Below are 23,491 nucleotides of genomic sequence, written 5' to 3'. Positions count from 1 at the left end.
TTACATGTTCGGAGAAATTCTCGGGAGACTCTGGAAATATCAAGCCGTTAATAGCAAAGTTTGAGCTCCACTTTGAGCTGCAGGCTGCAGCTCTCCCCACCGAGCGAAGATAGCCTTTGTCATCTCCCACCTGACTGGCCATGCAGAGTCATGGGTCACTGCAGAATAGTCCTGCAGCTCGGTCATCTGTCACTGATGGACTTTGTTGGTGAAAACGATGGAGCAGATATTCTGGTATTCAACCCCCAAGCATGAGGCTGCAAACTCGCTCATCACGTTGCACCAAGGCAAACGCAGGTGTCAAGTTACGCCATAGAGTACTGCATCCTTGCAGCGGAGAGTCAGTGGAACAACAGGGGGCTTCTTGGCACATTTGTTCAATACTACATCCTGCGGTAAAGGATCACCTGGTTTCGTTAAATCTTCTTAGAAAAATGGACTCACTCATAGCCCTCGCTATTAAGATTGACAAGGGGCTCATTGATCTTGAGTTGGACCAGGACCAACAGAGGGACATGTCAGCGTGCGCCGGGAGGACAAGCTTCGAAGAGAAATCGGACAGAGGCCAGACATCAGTCATCACCCACCAGCCACTTCCAGCGCCACCTCAGATCACCCAATGCAACTGGGCAGGTTCCCCCTCTCACCTGAGGTGCTTTTGCTGTGGTCAGTTAGGGCTGTGGGCAACTGGGTACTTCCTAGAGAGTACCTGAATGGGGAGTCTAAATCTTATTCAAAAATTTCTTGCCCAAGCTCAATCCCAAATGACATCCTCACCAGACAAAGAAATCCGCATTCCTGCCTTCACTGACTCTGCATCTGATGCTTATTTACTAAACTCACTCCTCGTTAAGTGCATGTGTTTAGGAACATTTGAAGTCAAAGACCACTGCAGCCCTTTCACTGCTGATGGCAGTTTGGGCAAAAACCCTCACCATGTAAATCCCAGACTCTCGAGTGAATTAGTTTTCATGTTTTTGACGCCATGAACCATGACCTAATTTTTAGGAACCCATGAAGTTACATAACCTTCACATTGACTGGTCCTCAGAAAGGGTCATGTCATGGGGCAATCGTTGTGCCCAACCTGTTTCGGGCCACCATGTGACATTATGTGTAGTGTCCCTAAACAAGTGCCACCGAACTCCCAATACAACACATCAATTTTGCCGGTCGAAAAAAGAAACACTGGTGAATACTGAATGATCCATGATTTGCGTGCCATCAATGTGGCTGTCACTATACCCACACTACCGGTTCCTAATCCCCACTCGGCCCTTTTCCAAATTTCCCCCTAGCATACTGTAGAGATTTGCAAGTTGGACCCTACGCTTGTTCACGGATCGAGGAAGAGATGACCAATGATTAGTCGAGTTAACAGCAAATGGATTTATTACAAAGGAATGTGTAATAGAGACGTCCGGTCTTAGTTAGGTATCTGCTGCACATGAGACATGTGTCTTTTGACAGGATAGCCTCAGAAAGAGACAAAGCTGCGCGGGAACACAGGATTTTTATATGTATGGGTCCATGGTAGAAGTGGTTGCCGTCCAAATCTGATCTTGAGCCGGGATAGTAACTTTCCACTTCTTATATGGTGTCGTTTATCTCCTTCACTTGCAGGTGCAGCATGGCAATGCCTGGGCGAGGAGGATATTTGCGGTCTGCATCACCAGATGGTTTCTATGTACAAAATCAAGGACAACCGCTACGTTGCACATTACATTCTTGTCTGATTAGCAAATGGACAACGCCTTGTCTGTTGGGTACATGTATAAGGTCATATTTAAGCAAATAATGAAAGTACAATAAAAGTAAAAAAAAATCTTCATTACCCCTCTTATCTATGAAATACAGTAGATCGCAAAAAATAAAACACAAAAATCACAAAAGTAACACTCCAAGAAATATAGAAAATATAAAGGCCTCTCTAGTCGTCCAAAACGCTATGTAACAAGTGTATTGCAAAACACTATGTAACAAGTGTGTAGCCTCATGATGCAGAACACTCGTAAGCGTTAAACCTCCAGGAGATAGATAACGCAAAAACAGCAAAACATACAAAAAAGTATTATCACACAAAAAGTACAAGTGGAACAGAATAGTCACACAATATGAGCAAGGGCAATGCAATCACAGGGCATGTCAACATCATGACAATCAGGAAGCGGTGGAAGTTCAGCATCATTTTCAGGGGGAGCAATAGCAACAGTAAAATCATCTTGAGGAGTGTGTCGGGGCGGGGGTCTAATGAGGACATAATTACCGCGGCCTGCCGTGTGTGCCTTCTCAATCAGACGGGTTAAAAGAGAACGAATACACGGAATGCAACAGCGTCCACAGTGGGTGAAAATAGAGGTGAAAACAGCCAGAGAGATGAGGATAGATGAAATGACACCCTTCCATCTATCAAACACATTTATCCAGTTATCCCACATAGACGTGTCAACACCAGAGTGTTCCTTCATTTTCTTACTAAGGGTTCTAAGTCCATCTATGGCCTCAATGAGGCTTCCGCCAGGTTGGGTGTTATATGTAACACTTAATGGGGGAGGAGAAATGAGGGGTATTATGAACGGCAGGGGGAGATCCCATTTGAGGGGAAAGAGTGGTATTAAGGGTCAGAAACAAATGGGGTTCTCTATTTAACGTTCTTCTGATAGAGAGTCACTGTTGCCAGTCTCTGGCATATTTTTCCCATCCATACGACACTTTATCCCACCATTCCCATAAGTGGCATGACATATCCCCAGCCCCCAGCCTTTGTGTATCTGCTCCTATCTCTATACCAATCATAGTCTCCCCACTCACTAGCCTTGTACCCTCCAATGGAAAACGAATTTAGATTTAGCATAAGTACACTAGTGAATTTGGAGGCATTGTAAAAAAAATAAGGCTCATCTGTTCGTTTGTCGGGATTATCACAGGGATTTTTCAATTGTTCCATTGCGATTTTGGCTTGCACCGGATAATAAGAAGCAATGGGACAGAGGTTCGGGGAGGTCAGGAGAGGATTTGTCAGATAATTGAACAAGCCTGTGGGACATAGCCCGCAGCATGCTTGGCAGCCTACACGGTAGCGTTATTGCCGAGGGCCAGAAATGAAGTGGATTTGGAGTGGCCAATCACCTTGATGATAGCCACTGCTGAAGGTTTGGCCAGAGCTTTGTCTAATCGTTGGATTAGTGTCAAATGTGCAATCGGAGTACCTTTGGCTGTTTTCAAATCATTCCGTTTCCAGGCAGCCAGGTCCAACACAGCAGGCGAGACAGCGTAAACTGAATCAGAATAGACAGTGACAGATTGTCCAGCCGCCAGTTCCAGTGCGAGACAGATGGCGAGCACTTCCGCTGCCTGGGCTGAGGGAGCAAGTGTTAGTACGGAAGAGGAAACCGTTAAAAAATCCCCTTATGGCTGCTGCTCCACTACAGCAGCTGCGCAGTCAAAGAGCCATCCAGCTTACGGTAACAGCAACCATCAGTGAACAGGACCATGATGTTAGTTAGAGGTAGGACAGAGATCATGAAGAGAATCAGTCACAGCAATTTCACAGCAGTGCCGGTCTACATGCAATTCATCAGTCATGTTCATGCTGGCATGGACATATGTGATGTTTGGTGCCGTGAGAATTTTCAACAGGCGTACTTGCCTAAGAGAAGATAAGTGTGAATGCTGAAGAGGCAACGAAGGCTGTCACCGAGTGGTTAGGAAGGACCACAGATGGATATGACATTACCATGCATGCGTTTTTTTTTGGATAACTTTGGCAAGCCCAATCGCAAACCTAGTGCATTCAGGACTTTTGGCCTCAAGTGGATCAAGTGGAATGCTACAATACATCAGGACATGATGTTTTCCATCCCTCTTCTGGTTTAGAGTAACATTCACAATGGTAACTGTGACAGGAGTACAATTAAGTGAAATGGGATGGTGTAATTTGGGGCAGCCAGAAATGCTGCTGATGCTAGATCATGTACAAGAGTGGTGTCGACAGAATCTAACTCTGCTGACCACTCCAATTTGGCAGTGAGGTTTCTGTAACCTTGGTCTTTCACCATGTGTCTGAGGGGAGCGGTGTGATCCGCAAAGCATGGAAGGTAGTGTCTGCTGTAGCCGCACAAACCAAGAAAAGCAAGCATCTCCTTCACCGTGTCAGGACGTTTGTGGTGTAAAATAGAAGAACAATGCTCCGAGGACATAGTGGATCCTTCAGAGGACACCACCCTGCCCAAGAAGGTCACCAATTTGCGACAACACTGAAGTTTCTTTCTGGAGGATTTGAATCCCAGCTCATGCAAACTGAGCAAAACAAGTTTAATTAGAGACAAACACGACTCTCCTGTTGGAGCCGCCAACAGGAGGTCATCAACATACATCAGGAATTACACCTGTCTGAGAGTTCTCGATCCTGCAGCAATGATTTCAAACATTGATTAAAAATTCCAGGGGAATTTTTGTTGTCTTCTTTTGTAAACCTAGACTGGCTCACCCCATAGAGCACGAATTATGCATTTAGGACCTCCCTTGCTGGTAAAAAATAAAGGTGGTCCTATCCAGATCTAAAAACATATTTTTTTCGGGGGGGGGGGGGGGGGGAACAGAACCAATTAATAAAAGCAATGGTAAAATAACAGCTTTAATAATCTACACTTTACCTTCAAAGGTCAACTGTCTCAGTCCCCGTAACTCGAATCTTTTCCGAACTCTCCCTATCACGTCGCCCCAGTTTGTTTTTCCTCCACAATCTTTACCAAACTTGATACCAAAGATTTTTTGGTCTGTCAGTGTCACTGTCAAGGGTAGTCCAGTCTTCTCTGCCTCAGTCCACGGTCCATAAAATTGGGCTTGGGTCTTTTCTCTGTTGGGTTTCGACCCAGAGGCCTGCCCATTCCAGTCAGTCAAGCCCAGTGTCCTTTTGACTGAGAAAGGATGCATGCATTTATGTTAAAATCATCCATATATAAACTACATTTTGCCCACAGGCCCCCGCTTCCTGGAATATTTACAGCTTTTATCATTTTTTCTTTTCTCACCACCTGTGCCAAAGGTTCAATACACAATACATAGAGAAGGGCATATAACGGGCAACCCTGACGTATACTGCAGTTAATTGGGACTGCTTTTGTCAGGTTTCCATAAACTATATACTTGCTGGTAGTATCCTGACGCAGGAGTCTCACTCAATCTACATATCTTTTCGGAAAACCACATTTTTGCAGTAAGATAAGACATTGGTGACAGACTCGATCAAAGGCTTTTTCAAAATCTAAGTTTAAAACAACAATTCTCATGTTTCTGTCTCTCACATAACAGATGGTGTTATGAATATCTGAAAGATTGTCTGTGATCCTCCTCCAAGGAATGGCACAGGTTTGATCCGGGTTAATTAGATCTTCTAAAACCAGACATGCGGGTTGCTAAACGTTTACTAAAATGTTCACAATAGAAGTTTAAAAGCATGATTGGTCGCAAATTCTTGAGGTCAGTTTTGTCTCCCTTTTTGTGTAGTGATGTCACTATCCCTACCCTAAAACTCAGGTAATCAACTGGTCCTGTCAAAATCATTAAAAGCATTGATCAGATCTGGTGCTAAAATATCCCAAAATGTGAAATAAAATTCCAGAGGGAGCCCATCCTCTCCTGTGGACATGGCCTTCTAATTCCTCCAAGTTAAAAGTTTATGTTAAAAGCTCCTTAATCAGTCACTGTTTTTTTTGATAAAGTCTAAAACCTCTGACATACTCTCTACTTTCCTTCTACGTTTTTTCAGATTTTCAGCACTCATCACTGCTGCCAGCCAACCCTGGATTTCTTTCTGCAAAAGGTTTATGCCCTCCCTCTCCTCCTCTGATGCCTTATTCCACAACTTCTTCAGCTGCCTCCTCTCCTTGATCAGACAATCTATCTCTTTTTGCCTTCTGAAATTTTTGGGGATGGTTGGGGCAGCCTGTTTCCCTTTCACCACAGGAAATTGTACAGCTCCAGACATCAATGAGGTCACCCATCTTTTCCAGCTTCTTTGTACTGGTGCCTCTGAACCCTTCCAAAATGCTGCGGAGATCCATGTTGACCTTCTTCCACGAAGTCTTGTCGCAGGCCTTCGGGCATTTGATCAATGGCCTATGCCCCTGGATCTTCCTCTCTGCGGTTGGTTGTAGTGGTGGATTGGGTCTGGGTTGCTCTCCTGTGCCTTGTTCCTCCTCCGCCTCCACTTGGGCAGGGGCGTTATGTCCTGCAGACTGTGGTGTGTGTCCTGCTGCTGAGCTTCTGCTGACTGATTCGACCTGCTTCTCAAAAAGTACCTGTCTTTGCGACTTACCCGCTGTCCCTTCTTAAGGCACTGTTTCCTCCCCCGGTGAATCTTCAGGCACTGAGTGGAGGTAACCGTTACCCAACCACAAACACAGATCTAGAGCTTAAGTCCTGCTTTGACTGTCAGATCTTCTCCAGCTCAGCATCTCGTCTGCCATCTCCTGGTGGAATTACAACTTGTTGAAGGGTTGGATACAGCAGGTGAGGCTGGGCGACACCACCTCATCCACGCGCACTATCAGCACCCGGGCACCCCAAGATTGTGTCCTCTCCCTTCTGCATCTGACTGTCAAACTCCTGAAATTTGCAGATGACACCATGGTCATGGGAAGACAAATGATGAGTTCCATCCCAAGAACATCCTCCCTACTGTGAAGCATGGGGGTGGTAGCATCATGTGTTGGGGGAGTTTTTCGGCACATGGGACAGGACAACTGCACTATATTAAGGAGAGGATGACCACAGTCATGTATTGTGAGATTTTGGGGAACAACCTCTTTCCCTCAGTCAGAGCATTGAAGATGGGTCGTGGCTGGGTCTTTCAACATGACAATGACCCGAAGCACACAGCCAGGAAACACCAAGGAGTGGCTCTGTAAGAAGCATATCAAGGTTCTGGTGTGGCCTAGCAAGTCTCCAGACCTAAACCCAATAGAAATTCTTTGGAGGGAGCGGAAACTGCAAGTTTCTCAGGGACATCCCAGAAACCTGTCTGATCTAGAGAACATCTGTGTGGAGGAGTGGGCCAAAAGCCCTCCTGCCGTGTGTGCAAAACTGGTGAACAACGACAGGAAACGTTCGACCTCTGTAATTGCAAACAAAGGCTACTGTATCAAATATTAACATTGGTTTTCTCAGGTGTTCAAATACTCATTTGCACCTGTGTCACAAATAAATCGCTAAAAAAATCTTCCAATGCGATTTCTGGATTTTTCTTTTTAGATTATCCCTCTCACAGTATACATGCACCTACGATGAAAATTTCAAACCCCTCCATGATTTCTCAGTGGAAAACTTGCAATATAGCATGGTTTTCAAATACTTATTTTCTTCACTATATGTAGTTGATTCTCTCAACGTTTTTATTTGGGGTTATTAATAACAAGATGGATTCTCATCCTGCAGCAATCTGGTTACCCAACTTAAACTCATCTAGTACACCTCGAGTGATGCAAATTGTATCAATGTTTGTTGGATCTCCATCTTTCCAAGAGGAGCTGCCAGGCAAAAGAGTGAGAGGAAGACCAAAGAGAAGGTTGATGGATGTTGTGAGGGAAGACATGAGGGCACTTGGTGCTAGAGAGGAAGATGCAGGAAATAGGCTTAGATAGAAAAAGATGACACGCTGTGGCGTCCCCGAACGGGACAAGCCAAAAGGAAAAGAAGAACAAGTTTTACATTGAAAATTGCGTATGTTGTTTCTGCCCCCCCCCCAAAAAAAAAAAAAAGTAAATGAATGAACGACACAGACATCAACTCTTTTAGCTTTATAATGTTCAGTCGATTTGTTTGCATTAGTTTACAGGCAGATCAGCCACATCCAAAATGGCGGACGTGTGACGTTGCTTCGTGGGTCGAACCGCTTGAATCCTTCAGGCTCGACCTACATACATAACCAGAAAACACACTAATGCGTTGTAGCAACCCAGCAACCCTTACGTGCTTACATTGGTGGCCATGTTTGTAAGGACAGAGTACCCAACAAAAGCCAAGCATAGACATTGAAAATAAGTGTAAATTTCTCACATCACCGTTTTGATTTGTTTGAAACTTTTTACCAATGCCAAAGTGTGCGCTATTAATATAGAATACTTCGGGGAAAGGTAATTGTACCCTTGGTTAAAGGTTAACCCCAGTTCGCTTATTATATTCCTCGGCCTTATGTGCAAATATAAGCAGCAAATGTGCTAGAAATCGCTGTTATTTTTGGGCTTCATACTGCTGTTCACTCACGTGGAACTCGCTGATGCCTTTGACCCACTAGCTCTATAAACGGGGTGTGCCATACCTACCTCATGCTTTTACGTAAGGGTGAGCTAATGTTTTTAAGCTACACGTCTCGCAAACCACGGAAAAGCCTGCGCTCTCTCTCTTTTTTAAATCTCTTCATATATTTCTTTGTGACGCCTGGAATCAGACAGAACGTGTGAGGTGCGTGTTTACAACGCAGGGGTGAGGAGCATCAACTACGTTTTCAGATGTCCTGTATGTGAACACTGAACAATGGTAGCCAAAGAGTCAAATTAAGCGAACTCACAGGTTATTGACCTATCGTCAAATAGCTAATTAAGTGGACGACCAAGACGGCATATCTTTAAAGTGCGCGAAGAACTTCATAATGGATAGTAAATATAACCTCAAAAGTCCAGGTAAGTTGCAGTGTATTACACACCGATTGTAACCTCACGGTTGCCATTTAAAAAGCACGTTTGTATTTGTGTTCATGCTCCCTAAAATTTGGCCTTCAGAAGACATTAATCTCATAATATACCTCCTTTTAGACGTTCTATGTAATGTATTCGCATTGTTTGTCAAGTTGAATTTCCACGACCACATCACCGTCAATATTTCAACAGTTAGATCTAAGATTCCAGTGGGCTTGGGCTCAGATTTAAGTTTATTATAACCGTATTCATATTTTAATTGTGTGTTCGTTACATGCCGTGGGACACGTCAGCAGGTGGAGTTTCAGATTACTAGTAACCTATGGATAGGTTTCCGATTACCCATCATGCCTTGCGACGGATGCCATACCGTGTGTCTTTGATTTCAGAGAACATCACTTATCGTTAATTTTCCCGTTTAATGTAAGAGTTATGACGTCTTTTAAAGGAAATGCAAATGTCGTGGACAAAAACACCTTTGATGCTTTAAGCAGAGCCATATACTTGGAGAAATGGAAGGACAGCGGTAGAAAAGATTAATATGAATTTCAAGCAAGCAACTGGAGTGACTGTGGAAGGCTACCCTTACATGACATATCTGACATCGTTAATTATCTCGTGAATTCTGTGAGCGTATATACTTTTGAAGGACTGAAGGCTTTCAAGTCTCTACAAGCCTACAATTACTTTGTAAGTGGGTGGGTTCAAGATGTACTGCAACAGGTGATTGTTAATCAGTGTTGTAATGGCGGCTCGAGAAAGACATTTTCAGAGGTCTACCCATCCACTACTATGTCCTTGGATCATATCCCAAAAAGATGGCTGCTTTCTCTCCGGTTGTACCTGTATGGCCGGTCTTGGAGAAGTGTGTTCACACGTGGCTGCCCTTCTTTTTGCAGTCGAGGCTTCAGTAAAATTACAGGATAGCAAGACGGTTATAGAAGAGAGGTCTTACTGGTTACTGCCTTCTGGAGTTATAAATGTAAGTCGCTTTTTTTTTTTTCCCTTAAAGAATTCTCTGTCATGCCTTTGTATAAAATACATAATTTATTCATTCCTTGTTGCCTCAAGTATTTCATTGAAAACACCTTACTTTTAACAAGGTATCAAAAATACTTGCTAAAAATTTACACACACACCTTATAAATGTATTCTGATTTAAAAATATTCACGTTATTATGTTTCTCATGTTTTGTTTGTATTTTTAACAGGTACAGTATAGAATAGTTCAAGACATTGATGAAGAAGAGGAAACTGGACAATGCAACAACATCATTGACTACAAATTAAAAAGATCTTTAAATGTGCAAACAAAGCAGGTACCTAAAGGAAAATTTTGTAAAGAATGTCGGAAGAATAGGGCAAAATAAAGTGTCATGTATATTACATTGTGTCGTCTTTGTGTGATAACTGTTTCATTGTACTTTGTCGCCTTGTTTCATTTTAAAACACACAAGGAAAATAAAACCACTCTTTACAAATGTAGGTGACCAAATTTTAATTATGAACAAACTTGGGACAGATCAAATTCAACAATCAACACCAGTACAATTTCCTTAGTGCCAAAGTCAAACTGTACTTGTATAATTGATTGTATTCAACAATCTAATCAAATGGTAGAGCTCAACACACACTGGTGATCTTGTCAATTGTTGGAATAAAGTCTGGTCTACAATGCAGATAGTCAATTGGATGAGTACTTTGAAGGACTGTGAAGTTATTTCTAACAACTCAAATTACTATTTCTACAGGAATTCTTGTTCAAGCTATTTTCTTCTAGTACAGTGGTCCCTCGGTTCACAAACACAATCCTTTCCAGAAGGCTGGTTGAAAACCAAAACATTCGAAAACCGAAGCACGTTCCACTATCCACAGCTAACTGCTGCTCGTTCACGACATTAAGATAATAAAGAATAAAATAAATATAAAAAAATAAGCGCTACAGTTGCTTTAGACACACAAAATGGCAAATAAGGGACTCCTGGTACTGGTGATGTCATCGGAAACCCATCTATTTCAGTATTTGGTTATCCCGGATGAAGCACTTCAAATTTAAGAAGTCTAGAATCCTAGGCAGCTTCGGAATGTTCATACTCCTCTAACGTTATGCCATCTTTCTTTGACCTTTGTTGGAATATATAACAGGGCCATAGCGAAATTAAAATGAACTTCGTTTTGAACATAGGAAAGGAATGCATGGCAGGCACTCATAATGTTTCATAGCTGAAGTGGTGCGCTGTAGCAACCTCGCTCCCCAAGGTGGCTACAATGGTGGTCATGTTTGCGAGGACAAACTTCCCATCAAAAGCCATGCATAGACATTGAAAGTAAGTTGTAAATTTATCATTTTGCAAACGATTTTTGTTTTTTCCCTTTTTGCCAGTGCCAGTGTGCGTCATTAAAGGAAGACTCTCCCCAAATTTCATATGTACAATAAACCCTCCAATGTGAAGTAATATTATTATTACATATATTTTGGACATTAATTGAAAAAAAAATGAAAATAAATAATATTTTTTAAATCCAAGCAAAATCTGGATGTGTGCCAGTTTTCACACCCAAACGGGGAAGAAACATCCTTGACTCCGCCCCTGATGTCTCCGGTGCTTAGTATTACAGACAATTCGTTTTCACTTAATCAAGATGCTGATGTGTTGTGCAACAAATGAAAACGCACCCAAATTCCTCCTTCCTTAGCCTCCCATGGAGTTAATCTGACAGGATAAAGCTGTGGCTGTTACAGTTGAGGCTCGTTCACCAGCAGGGGAAATTTGCACACATCTAATCATTATTGGTTATTAGCTGCTTAGTTATAGCCTCTTGTGCTAATACTGTATAAGCAACAACATATTTTATGAGGCAGCACAGTGGCTATACTCGCTCTGTTGGCTCTGAGCACAGAACACTTCCTGGTTACTATTTACAGTGATCCGCACATGCAATCCCCCTGCCGGTCGTTCGCGAGAGGCTGACTGCTTGAAAAGTACAATTTGGGGGGAAAAAAAACGTATGGCCACACTTGCTGTATAAGCTTTATATAGCGAAACCAACTCCAATGTGGCTTTGTGGCTCCAATGTGCCGTCACCTGGGCAACTGAGTACCTCAAGGACCCAGGCAGAACTGGCAAGGACTCAGAGGAGTTTAGGCCCCCCAGACGTGGCATACAAGCCCACTGCCGTGTGGTTATGCCCTGGTGCCTTACGAACCAATCCCCTAGTTATGAGCAAATAGCTGGGTGTCTGCATGGGTAAGAGGGTGTTCTCCATACACTCCTTCCCAGGTACTTGCACAGTGGAGAAGACACTCCGGCTTCGCTGGCCTTACCAGCCATAACAGACAATGTCTTCAATTCCAGTGCGCAAGCCCATAGTCATCTGAGACTCGGATGTCGAACGAAGGATTCTTAATTACAATTCATTTTCATTTTTTTCATAATTCTCTGATGGCAGGTGGTAAAAGACAATGTCCTCAATATGAAAAAATCTTTAGGGTGATGAGCCAAATGGTTTAATTTGGCAGGGAGAGCCTAGTGCTGCCGTGGCGGTTTTAATGAAATGTATCTTTTTCATCCCCCGTGTGTGGCTGACAGTGCCTGCAGTGCATCAAGTGACCGCATTTCCCCGTATCACTACGTCACGTGATCATTACATGGTAAAAAGTGTAGAATACCGCAGAGATACTCTCTCATTATTAGTCCATTTTAGGCACATGCTGTGATGATGCCCCTCAGGGTTCCCTTTGGTTCACATCCCATCGCTACCGCTTTTATCGATTTTGCAGTATAATTCAATGTAGCATCTGGTCATCTAGGTCCATTTGTCCGAGAAGACACTGTTCCAGGGTCGCCATTGTTGTTGCTTTGTTCCTTGTTCCGGACACGGAAAAATGCAGAGAAAACTGCACCCTATGGTGTCTGTGCCAATACCAGCCGCAGTGAAACTCCTGACTTAGAAGGGTAAGGTTACTGCAGTACATTTTAAAAACTGGGCGCATGAGTTGCGCTCGATTATAAAGACAAACTGCGTGCAGTCTTGTGTAGAGCGAGAAGCGCAGAGGGGAGAGGACACAACCTTTGGGTGTTCCGGTGCTTATAATGCATGTGGATGATGTTGTGTCCCCCAGCCTCACCTGCTGTGTCCCATCTGTGCTCTTCTGTCTCTGGGGTTGGTGTCACCGAAGTAGTTAAAAAGCTCCTTGGTGGTAGGACCCCGGGGGTGGATGAGATTCGCCCGTAGTTCCTAAAAGCTCTGGATTTTGTGGGGCTGTTCTGGTTGTCACGACATCGCATGGGGACAGTGCCTCTGGATTGGCAGACGGGTGGTGTCCCCTCTTTTAAGAAGGGTGACCGGAGGATGTGTTGAAACTATAGGGGGATCACACTATCAGCCTGCCTGGTAAGATCTCTTCAGGTACTGGAGAGGAGTGTGTGTCGGGAAGTCGAATCTCGGATTCAGGGGGTGCAATGTGGTTTTCATCCTGACCATGGAACAGTGGACCAGCTTTACACCTTCGGCAGGATCCTCGAGGGTGCATGGGAGTTCGCCCAACCAGTCTAAATGTGTTTTGTCGACTTGGAGAAGCCGTTCGACTGTGTCCCACGGGTAGTCCTGTGGAGTCCTGTGGAGTATGGAGTCTGGAACCACCTGAGCTGTTTGTTTCTTGTTAGAGTTTGGTCGGCAATAAGGACTCGTTTCTGGTGAGAGTTGGAGTCCATCAAGGCTACCCTTTGTCACCCATTTTGTTCATAACTTTTATGGACAGAATCTTTTTGTGCAGCCAAGGCGTAGAGTATGTCCGGTTTGGTGGCTTCAGCATCGCATCTCTCCTCTTTGCAGATGATGTGGTTCTGTTGGCTTCATCAAGCCGTGATCTCCAACTCTCCCTGGAGTAATTCATAGCTGAGTGTGAAGCGGTTCTGATGAGAATCAGCACCTCCAAATCTGAGACGATGGTCCTCAGTCGGAAAAGAGTGGCGTGCCCTCTCTGAGTCGGGGATGAGATCCTGCCCCATGTGGAGGAGTTCAAGGATATTCAGGTCTTGTTCATGGAGCTGGAGATCGACAGACGGTTCTGTGCAGCATCTGCAGTGATACTAGTGATGATACTTTTTATCGGTCTGTTGTGGTAATGAAGGACAAAGCTCTCAATTTACCAGTAGTACCGTTCCTTCCCTCACATATAAGCATGAGCTGTGGGTCATGACTGAAAGAACAAGATCTCGGATACAAGTGGCCAAAATTGAGTTTCTTCCACAGAGTGTCCGGGGATCAGGGTGAGAAGCTCAGTCATCCAGGTGGGGCTCAGTGTTGAGCCGGTGCTCATCCTCATTGAGAGGAGGTAGATGGTAATCTGATTCGGATGCCTCGTGGATGCCTCCCTGGTGAGGTGTTCCCGACATGTCCAACTAGAAAGAGACCTCACGGACGACCATTCTATCCATCCATTTTCTTTGTCGCTTATCATCACAAAGGTCGCGGGGAGTGCTGGAACCTATCCCAGCTGTCAACAGGCAGGAAGTAGGGTACACCCTGAACTGGTTGCCAGCCAATCGCAGGGGACATCGAGACAAACAGTCGCACTCACAATCACACCTAGGGGCAATTTAGAGTGTCCAATTTATGTTCCATGTTTTTGGGATGTGGGAGCAAACCGGAGTGCCCCATGCAGGCACAGGTATAACATGTAAACTCTACACAGGCGGGTCCGGGATTGCACCCAGGAATTCAGAACTGTGAGGCCAACGCTTTCCAGCAAAGCCACCATGCCGGCCCCCTCTCATTCACCCACATATTCTGTTGTACTTTGGCTAATCTCCATTCCTCTCCTTTCCAGTGCATGCCTCCATCTTTCTAATGGATAGGTTTCTAATTACGCCATCTTGTGCGTCATAGATGTCAAAGAATGCAGGTGATAGGTGAAGCGTGAAGTTTTTTTCTATCGTTAATATAGCCGATTGGTCCGAGGGTAGTGGTGACACACAGGATGGCGTAATTGGAAAACTATCCATTGTTGGTCCACCTGCTCACTGCTTTCACTGCACATCAGAATATCATCTGTGAACATTAATTTTCCATAAGCATCCTCAAGGCAAATAATGCATCTGTGGTACTCTTTCTTGGCATGAAACCATACTGTTGCTCGCAGATACTCCTGTCCTGAGTCTAGCCTCCACTACTATTTTCCATAACTTTATTCCTCTCTAGTTCATGCAGCTCTGCCTTTGTTCTTTAAAATGAGAACTAGCACACTTTTCCTCCATTCTTTAGGCATCCTCTTTAATAAGTTGGTCATAAACGCCACAGTCACCTCTCCAAATTTGTTCCTTACTTCCACTGTTATGTCATCAGGACCAACTTCCTTTCTATTTTTCATCATATTAAGTGCCTTTCTAACGTCCCCCTTACTAATCATTGACACTTCCTGGTCCTTCACACTTGCCTCTTCCTCTTCTCTCTCATTTTCTTCATCAATTTTCAAAATATTCTTTCCATCTATTGAGCAAACTACTGGCATCAGTCAACACATTTCCATCTTTATTCTTAATGACCATTACCTGCGGCACATCCTTCCTGTCTGTATTCCTCTGTCTGGCTAACCTGTAGAGATCCTTTTCTCCTTTTGTGTCCAACCTTGTGTACATGTCATCATATGCCTTTTACTTAGCCTTTGCCCTATGTGACATCTCAATGTATTCCTTTTCTCTCTCCTCAGTCCTCTATGTTCCACTTGTTCTTTGCTAACGTCTTTCCTTTGTATGACTTCCTGTATTTTGGCGTTCCATCAAAAAGCTTCCTCTCCCCTTTCTTAACACAAGACACACCAAGTACTCTTCTGCCTGTTTCTCTGATCACCTTGGCTCTCGTAGTCCAGTCTTTTGGGAGGTCCTCCTGTCCATTGAGAGCCTGTCTCACCTCTCTCCGAATGGCTGCACAGGATTCTTCCTTTCTCAGCCTCCACCACATGGTTCTTTGCTCTACCTTTGTCTTCTTAATGTTCCTCCCCACCACCAGAGTCATCTTACAGGCCACCATCCTATGCTGTTGAATAGCATTCTTCCCTACCACAACCTTAGTCAATTACCTCTTTCAGATTGGATCGTTTGCACAAGATGTAATCCATCTGCGTTCTTATACTTCCCACTCTTGGAGGTCACATGGCTTTTGTGGAAAAAAAAGCATGAATTACTGCCATTTCCATTCTTTTTGCAAAGTCCACGCCCATCTGTCCCTCAAAAGTTCCTTTCTTGGTTGCCATACTTGCCCATCACTTCTACATCTCTAACCCGTTTCCTTCACCAACATGTCCATTATAATCTGCACCAATCACAACTCTCTATGATCTCTATCTGTGATGCTCTTTACTACTTCATCTAGTTCCTTCCAGAATTTCTATTTCAACTCTAGGTCACATCATACCTGTGGAGCATAGCCCCTAATCAAATTATACATACCCTCAATTTCAAGTTTCAGCCTCATCACTTGATCTGATAATCTTTTCACCTCCAAGACATTCTTAGCCAGCTTGTCCTTTTAAAATAACCACTGCTCCATTTCTCGTCCCATCTCCTCCATGTTAAAATAATTTAAACCCTCCCCCTAAACTTCTAGCCTTACTACGTTTCCACCTGCTCTCTTGGATACACAATCTGTCAATCTTTCTCCTAATCATCATGTCAACCAACTCCTGAGCCTCTCCTGTCATCGCCACAGTAGCTGAATTTCAACCTACGCCCTGCAGGTTTAAGGTGCCAGGGTGGTCATTGTTCACCCATGCTCCGACCGATTCGGTATGGGATTCTTTAGATGAACGCTCATATTTGTATGGCAAAGTTTTAAGGTGGGTGCCTTTCCTGATGTCACCTTCTGCATTTATCCGGGCTTTGGACTGACGTCCAGGTTGCACTGGGTTGTGCACCCATCGGGCTGCATTATCTTCAAAGGACCCTTGATCTGTGTAAATCACTGTCTTGAACTGTGACGTTGTCTTCAGTTGACTTTTAAAAATTGAATTACTGAAGTTTTTCAGGATTTGAGTTGTATTCGACATTAAAGAATAAAAAAATACAACAGACAGATGGATTTTAATAGTAGCATGTTGTGTAATAAATAATACATACTGCCAGGTTGAGAGACTGACTGTATAACTGAGATTCAAGGTTACATCTGTCAGGTTTAAGCAGCCCAGGACATTTAAAGTAAGTAAGACAAGAGGGCCTTCTGGCTCACGAGGAGGATGTGGGATGTGTCTCTTTCACAATCTCCAACCCGTTCTAATCACATCTCCACGTCTCCACTTTTTTATTCCTTAGCGTAGTCCGTGGTCACAACAAAGCAAATGTGACAAACAAAGCAGCCGTGACAAACATAATCCATGCGAGTCTTTGCATTGTCCCCTCCTCTCGAGATCGTCAGTCTTTGTTGTCTTCTGCATCACTGTCAGCCTTTCTAACGTTTTTGCTCGATGGATTCACTCTTCACATATTTCCAAAAGACCCGTTTCGTCGTGAAAAATTTATTGCACAGGTGCAAAAGATGAGCTTTGTGTGTTCCAAATGACAGGTAGGTGTGTGTGTAAAGCTATTAAAACTTGTGGGGGACTAATTTGTCTCACAGTTTATAGCATATGTTACATGTGAATTAAGAATTAATGCCCTTGGTCAAACGGGCAAAATTTAACAAAGCACTTGTATTACGTTTAAGAGAATTGAACCCCGGAGAACCCGTGGGGTCACATATTTAAGAGTATTTGGATATCTTGGGTTCTTTGGGGTTAATCACACACACAATACAAAACAAAACCAAAGAATAACAAAATAGAAGTACAAGGAATATTTAGTAGCATGTTCCACGAGCTAAGTAGCTAAACAACGTATACCCACCAAACTCGGACAAATGTTATTTCCAGCGAATGTCCTAGGAAGGCAGTGTGGCTCCGTCCGTGTTAGACGACGTAATCCGACGTAATACGTGTTCCAGGAAGGCAGTGTTGCCGTTAGCCGGCGGGCCACCAATGCGGAAGTGGGTCGGTGGAGAGGTAGGTGGCCGTGTGCGGGGAGGAGAAAGGAGCTCCCCTCCCCACCCACCGGCCACCAGTGTTTGGGCACCCCTGATGTACGTACTTCGCCCAGCATGGGTCCTCCTGAGTACGCTACATACCATGACTTGTAAAAGGGTTAAGAAATTGAATAATCGTGGGCCAGTCATTTTGAATATTTGATCGGGCTCCTCATCCTCTTTATCTGTCTCTCGTGGAGTCAGTTGTCAGTTAGAAGTGATCCGTTTATCATCTAAAATGGCTAAAAAAGATAGGGTAATATGGCCCTGGTCACTTCACTTGCTTCTGAGATGTTCTCTTTGTTAGAAAAATCAAAAACTCTCTCTATTCGTTCCCCATAGCACGTGGCACAGCGTGTTTTCTATGGCAACTGTAAATGACGTCGCAAGCAATATGGCCGCCACTGGCATGTCGAGAGAGACTTCTGTAACTTTGCACATTAATGACACACTCTCTGCTCACCTTTTTTGTATTGACAACGAAGTGAATTATATGTAGTTTTCATGATGATATCTATTTTAAAATGTATATTTTGGTGTCAGTTGCTCTTTAAACCACTTAGGATGGAGCACCTTTGTTTTAAGCAACTTACTTTTTAAATGAACCAAAGACATTACTAAATTAACTTGAACATTTCATATTAGGTGGCATAACTCTTAGTTCCAATGAATGCATCAACCCTCCGATGCTGGATTGATGATGTTTGAACAGATGAACCTTACACCTTAAAGCATGTGGAAATTGTACCCAAGGATAAGACAGACTTGTGGAGCTCCATGATTCTTTAACTGATTTCTTTTGATTTTCCCATGATTTCATACAAGGCAGGGCCCTCGCTACTTATTCGCCAATTTGCCATATGTGAACACATAATGAGTCTGGCAAGTAAAGTTTTAAAATTGCAAAAAAAAAATGGCGAAAGTGTAAATTGTCTGTTTATCTTACCATACGATTCTGTACTGTTATAGACTTTAATGTATAGTACAAGAGTTCTGTGATTTCGTTGGAAGCTATAACGGAAGTTGACCAAATAATTCTATACATTGGAGACAACTGTGTTCATGGACAACTGCACCCAGGTTCTGCGTCAAATCCTCACTTTCTCGCCATCGGTCCACGCTACATGTGGATGTTGAAGTACCTGGTACGGAAAATTCATAAGCCTTCTTTGGGATTATCTGATGAAAAGCAACGAATGGCAGCGGTATAAGTGTATCTTGTTAGCTGCCAACACAACTTTGTCTGCTTTCGGAAAATCTACTCCTCGAGCAGGTCAGAGGTTTAAGATTTGCCAGGAATGGTTTACAATGTTCATGTGGATCAAATTGAGGAACTCCCATTTTTTCTGCAGTGGAAGGAAAAAATGTTCCGACACGGAAAATCATTGGTGGCGCCAAAGTTGGATGACTTTTTGAAGCATCAGCGGACAGATGATCACTAGTTTGCTGCAGCTGCAATGATGCAACATGACGCGGGCGCCTTTGCGAAAGCCACTTCAAATACGTACAACAACATCATGGCGGCAGTTGTGACATGAAAAATGTTTACTTAATGGCAAAGGAAGACTTGGCTAAATCAATGACTGGAAAACTGAACAGGCATTGTTCAGTCGTCGTGAGTTTTTCTTTATTATTTGTTTTTTACTAAGCCTAATTTGCTGTAGGCCTGATTGATTTAAATTGTGTGATTTTTGATAGCTCTACTGCAGGGGCGCCCAGACGTTTTTACCACAAGATCTACTTTTCAAGCAGCCAGCCTCTCGCGATCTACAGACGGGGTGGGGGGGCATCTGCCCGGCATCCATGGAGAAGGCAAAAGGGAAAACGTAAATAGGAGACCAGCTTGCTAGAACGCCCCTTTATGTATGTGAAATTAACGTATCTGCCACAATTGATAAGATGATTTTTGACCTTCGATGAGATGAGTTATAGGCTGACGTCTTTTTTTTTTTTTTTTTTTTTTTTTTTTTTTTTTTTTTTTGTGCACGCCGTCACGCGATCAACCAAAACTGCCTCGCGATCGACTGGTTGTCGCGATCGACACATTGAGCACCCCTACTCTACTACATGATGCACTGCTAGACAGGAATACATCTGTAGCCCTCCAAAATATTTAACCTTCTGTCCATGGAAAGCTGATTACTTCTAACCAATTTTCTAATCTGTAGACAGTTTTGCTATGTCATATTAGTGGAAGATTATTGAGTAAGGCTACAAACAAGCAAACATTTTTTTAATTGAATTTAAATTTTGAAATCATTATGTATCCATGTAATCCCACAATTCCCATCTTGCACATGACAATAATTTAAGGCTATCAAAATGCAATAAAATGTTTCGAATTAAATATTTAATTAGAAACCTTTTTGCATGGTTGCAAGCCCTGAGAGCTCCTCGGCATTGATAACTGCATACAGTACTCCAGTTACGATTCGGTTAATGATATGTAGCATAGTTTGCCAGATGTCATAAGAGAAGAGTTGCTGGAAGAAGTAAAGGGGGTCAAATTGTATGGCTTATTGATTGATGAATCCACAGACGTAAGCATAACTCAAAATGTAATGATATTTGTGTGGTATGTTGTAAAAGACAAAGTTATAGTTATGATATTTTTATCTGTTGCCAGTTTAAGTGGGTACACAGCAGAAGACATTCAGATTAAGCTCAAACAAATATTAAATGAAAATGGAATGGAACCATCAGCTTTAATTGTATTCGGGACAGATGGAGCCAGTTCTATGACAAGTGTGAGAAGTGGTGTGACAACCAAGATGAAGTGGGAAAATGCTTTCATGCTCTCCGATCACTGTGGTGCTCATAGACTGGCTTCAACTGCAGAACAAGCAGACATAACTGTTCCTAATCTTGTTAATAACTGTGTTCAAACTCTGCGTAGAACATTAGGCTCCCTTTTTACACATTTGCCATCGCCTGACAACACAAATGCAAAATTATTGCAAAAGAAAGTCAGTAATTAATTTACTTGTACTTATTTGCTCTCTGACTCACTGCAAGTACTGTGACAATTCTGTCTTAACTGTTAGAAAAGTAACTTATTTACAGATATGTTGCTCCCAAAAAAATTTTACGATAGAAACTCTGACATCTCTTAAAAATAATGATGCCCCTCTATCTTCTTTTCCTTTTAGCTTGTCCTGTTAGGGGTCCCCACAGCGTGTCATCTTTTCCCATCCATGCCAATCTCGTGCATCTTCCTCTCTAACACCCACTGTCCTCATGTCCTCCCTCACAACATTCATCAACCTTTTCTTTGGTCTTCCTCTTTCATTTTTGGCTGGAAGCTCCATCCTCAGCACCCTTCTACCAATATACTCACTCTCTTGCCTCTGTACATGTCCAAACATGTCCTCGGTCTGCTCTCTCTAACCTTGTCTCTAAAACAGGCTGTCCCTCTAATGAGCTCATTTCTAATCTTATCCAACCTGTTCACGCCAAGCGAGAACCTCAGAATCTTCATTTCTGCTACCTCCAGTTCTGCTTCCTGTTGTTTCTTCAGTGCCACTGTCTCTAATCCGTTCATCATGGCCGACCTCACCACTGTTTTATAAACTTTTCCCGTCATCCTAGCGAAGAGTCTTCTGTCACATAGAACACCGGAAACCTTCCGTCCTTACCACACTCTCCATTGCGCTGTATTTAGTATTTGAAGTCGTCCACCCTTTCTATCTCTTCTCCCTGGAGCTTCACTCTTCATCCTCCGCCCCTCACATTCATGCACACATATTATTTTTTACTTCGGTTAATCTTCATTCCTCTCCTTTCCAGTGCATGTCTCCATCTTTCTAATTGTTCCTCTGCCTGGTCATGACGTCCCTATATGCATTGTAAAATAGATATTGTAATAAAAAATACATATAACATTATTCACTTCAATGTCTCTATGAAAAAAATATGAGGGGAGAGCGTGTCATCCATGCGCAAAGTTGTGTTAGTCTCATTCGACATCCAAGTGGTAGCCATATTGCCTGCAATGTCATCAGCAGACGTTACACCGGGACATTCGCCATTGAAAACACTTAGTGGCCCCTGCTATGGGACACGGAAGCTCTTTTCGAAAAAGAGAACATCTCACAATTGTCTGAAGTGACCGAGGCAATATTACCCTATGGATTCAGGCCATATTTAGATGATAAGGGGATCACTTCTAACTAACAACAGACTCCCCGACAGTATGTATAAGCCACCCAAGACGAAGCTGTGCTTGGTGGACGAGGCGCCGCCGAAGCCGTCCAAGGCAGATGAGGCGCCGCTGAAGTCGTGCTCGGCAGACGAGGCGACACCGAAGCCGTGCTCAGAGGACGAGGAGCCGCCAAAGCTGTCCGCGGCGAACGAGGCGCTGACGGGCACATCAACACAATTAGCACCCCTGACTTATGTACCCGGATCTTTATTTACATTCTCAGAGGACTACGTCTCCCCAACTATTGTTTTTTTAAGGAAGTTCTTGTCCTTTGCACCTGTGCAATCCATTTTTCACGACAAATCAGGTCCTTTTTTAAAACTATGAAGAGTAAATCCATCCTCCCGAGTGTTCGAACAATATCCAGCAATACAACGAGCCGGCATTTTGGCTAACACGAAGGAACAAAGAACTACCTTCCAGCAGGTAAATCTAGTATAAACACACGAGACCACCTGAGTGGGCGTCTGCTGATAACATCACTTCCTGCTTCTTCTCCAAAAACAAATCCCACGAGAAGATTTTCATAGCGGGAATTACAAAAAGCCATATCCATCAAAATCATGTGTGGTGAAAAAATGGATGGGTCCATTCCAGCTGCCTTTTTTTTAAAATATCAAAAACATACGAAAAATCATGCTTTTCGGATCAGTGGGGCTTTAAGGAACTGTCTCAAAACAGAAAATGTCAATGAACTGTTTATCGTTAAAATTGAAGGCCCTAAAGAAGAGTTGTTTGATTTTGACAAAAGTGTTTGTAAATGGGTGGGCAAGTAAAAAACAGGAGAATCTTTATGCCAGGGATCCTGCAAAAACTTAGTTTTGAACAATGTTATTTGTCAGTCGAGGAATGAGAAATTTAAGATGTGTTTATTTTGAATAAATTATTAATGGTTACCCCGATGGTAAAAGTGAGATTTAATTTTTGATTGAGATATAATTTTATCTTCTGTCCTCCACAGTTTATCTGTCAAAAAATGTGGTTTAACTCTTATAATATCAAGTCCAGGACTTCTTTAGACACAATTTACATTTCATATTATAATTGTGTGTTAGCGTGTATACTATAGGTACCTATAAGTAAGTTGACCGAGTTCAGTTAGATCACATACATGTAGCAGTTGATGAAACATAAGTGTTCATTCCCAATTATTAGGCTCCAGGCTGTTCAACAAGTTTACTTAATTTTGAGATTCAAAATGTAAAATGAGTGAAGCAAAGACTTGACAGTTGTTGAATTCACAGGAATGTGATGATTTATGACACATCTCTGTCATTGTTAATGTTTATTAAATTCAGTGACCAATAAAAATACAATTCCTTGGATCAGATTTACGTCACAAAGTTACCTGTATGTATGTAATCAGTAGAACAAGAAAGAGTATTAGTCATGTTATCGACCGCAGTTTTATGGGTATGTGATTGGCTATTTTCTGGCTACGATTCAGGAAAAGTGGCTAATGAAAATTCAATTTGGCTAAAAAATTGGCTCATGATGAAAAACGTCTGCCAGGGCCGTGCAAGGAAGCAGTATTTGAGGT

The 23,491-nt window shown here is 43.0% G+C and overlaps 2 protein-coding genes across 22 annotated transcripts in view; both read left to right on the top strand.

The window, feature by feature from the left end:
* Positions 1-7,213, top strand: part of cfap206 (cilia and flagella associated protein 206) — a 76,932-nt gene extending 69,719 nt beyond the window's left edge. For 4 of the 9 annotated variants that reach the window (XM_061813233.1, XM_061813239.1, XM_061813240.1 and 1 more), the window contains 3 exons: positions 1,624-1,662; positions 5,771-5,824; positions 5,968-7,213. In XM_061813233.1, coding sequence (XP_061669217.1) covers positions 1,624-1,662; positions 5,771-5,824; positions 5,968-6,158 — 284 coding nt within the window. In that variant the 3' untranslated portion in view covers positions 6,159-7,213. Of the gene's footprint in view, positions 1-1,623; positions 1,688-5,313; positions 5,363-5,770; positions 5,825-5,967 lie in introns of those variants that run through there. The other 5 variants (XM_061813242.1, XM_061813243.1, XM_061813241.1 and 2 more) reach the window with 4 other exon arrangements.
* A 732-nt stretch (positions 7,214-7,945) lies between these two features.
* Positions 7,946-23,491, top strand: part of ube2j1 (ubiquitin-conjugating enzyme E2, J1) — a 54,285-nt gene continuing 38,739 nt past the window's right edge. The window contains exons 1-3 of one of the 13 annotated variants that reach the window (XM_061813250.1): positions 7,947-8,337; positions 8,450-8,517; positions 8,595-8,681. In XM_061813250.1, the coding sequence (XP_061669234.1) occupies positions 8,651-8,681 (31 nt within the window). In that variant the 5' untranslated portion in view covers positions 7,947-8,337; positions 8,450-8,517; positions 8,595-8,650. The other 12 variants (XM_061813251.1, XM_061813249.1, XR_009793920.1 and 9 more) reach the window with 12 other exon arrangements.

Source organism: Syngnathoides biaculeatus, chromosome 23 (genome assembly GCF_019802595.1).
Source record: "Syngnathoides biaculeatus isolate LvHL_M chromosome 23, ASM1980259v1, whole genome shotgun sequence".
NCBI classification, from domain to species: domain Eukaryota; kingdom Metazoa; phylum Chordata; class Actinopteri; order Syngnathiformes; family Syngnathidae; genus Syngnathoides; species Syngnathoides biaculeatus.
Note: the sequence above shows the minus strand (reverse complement) of the source record. Positions and strands in the feature narration are given on the sequence as shown.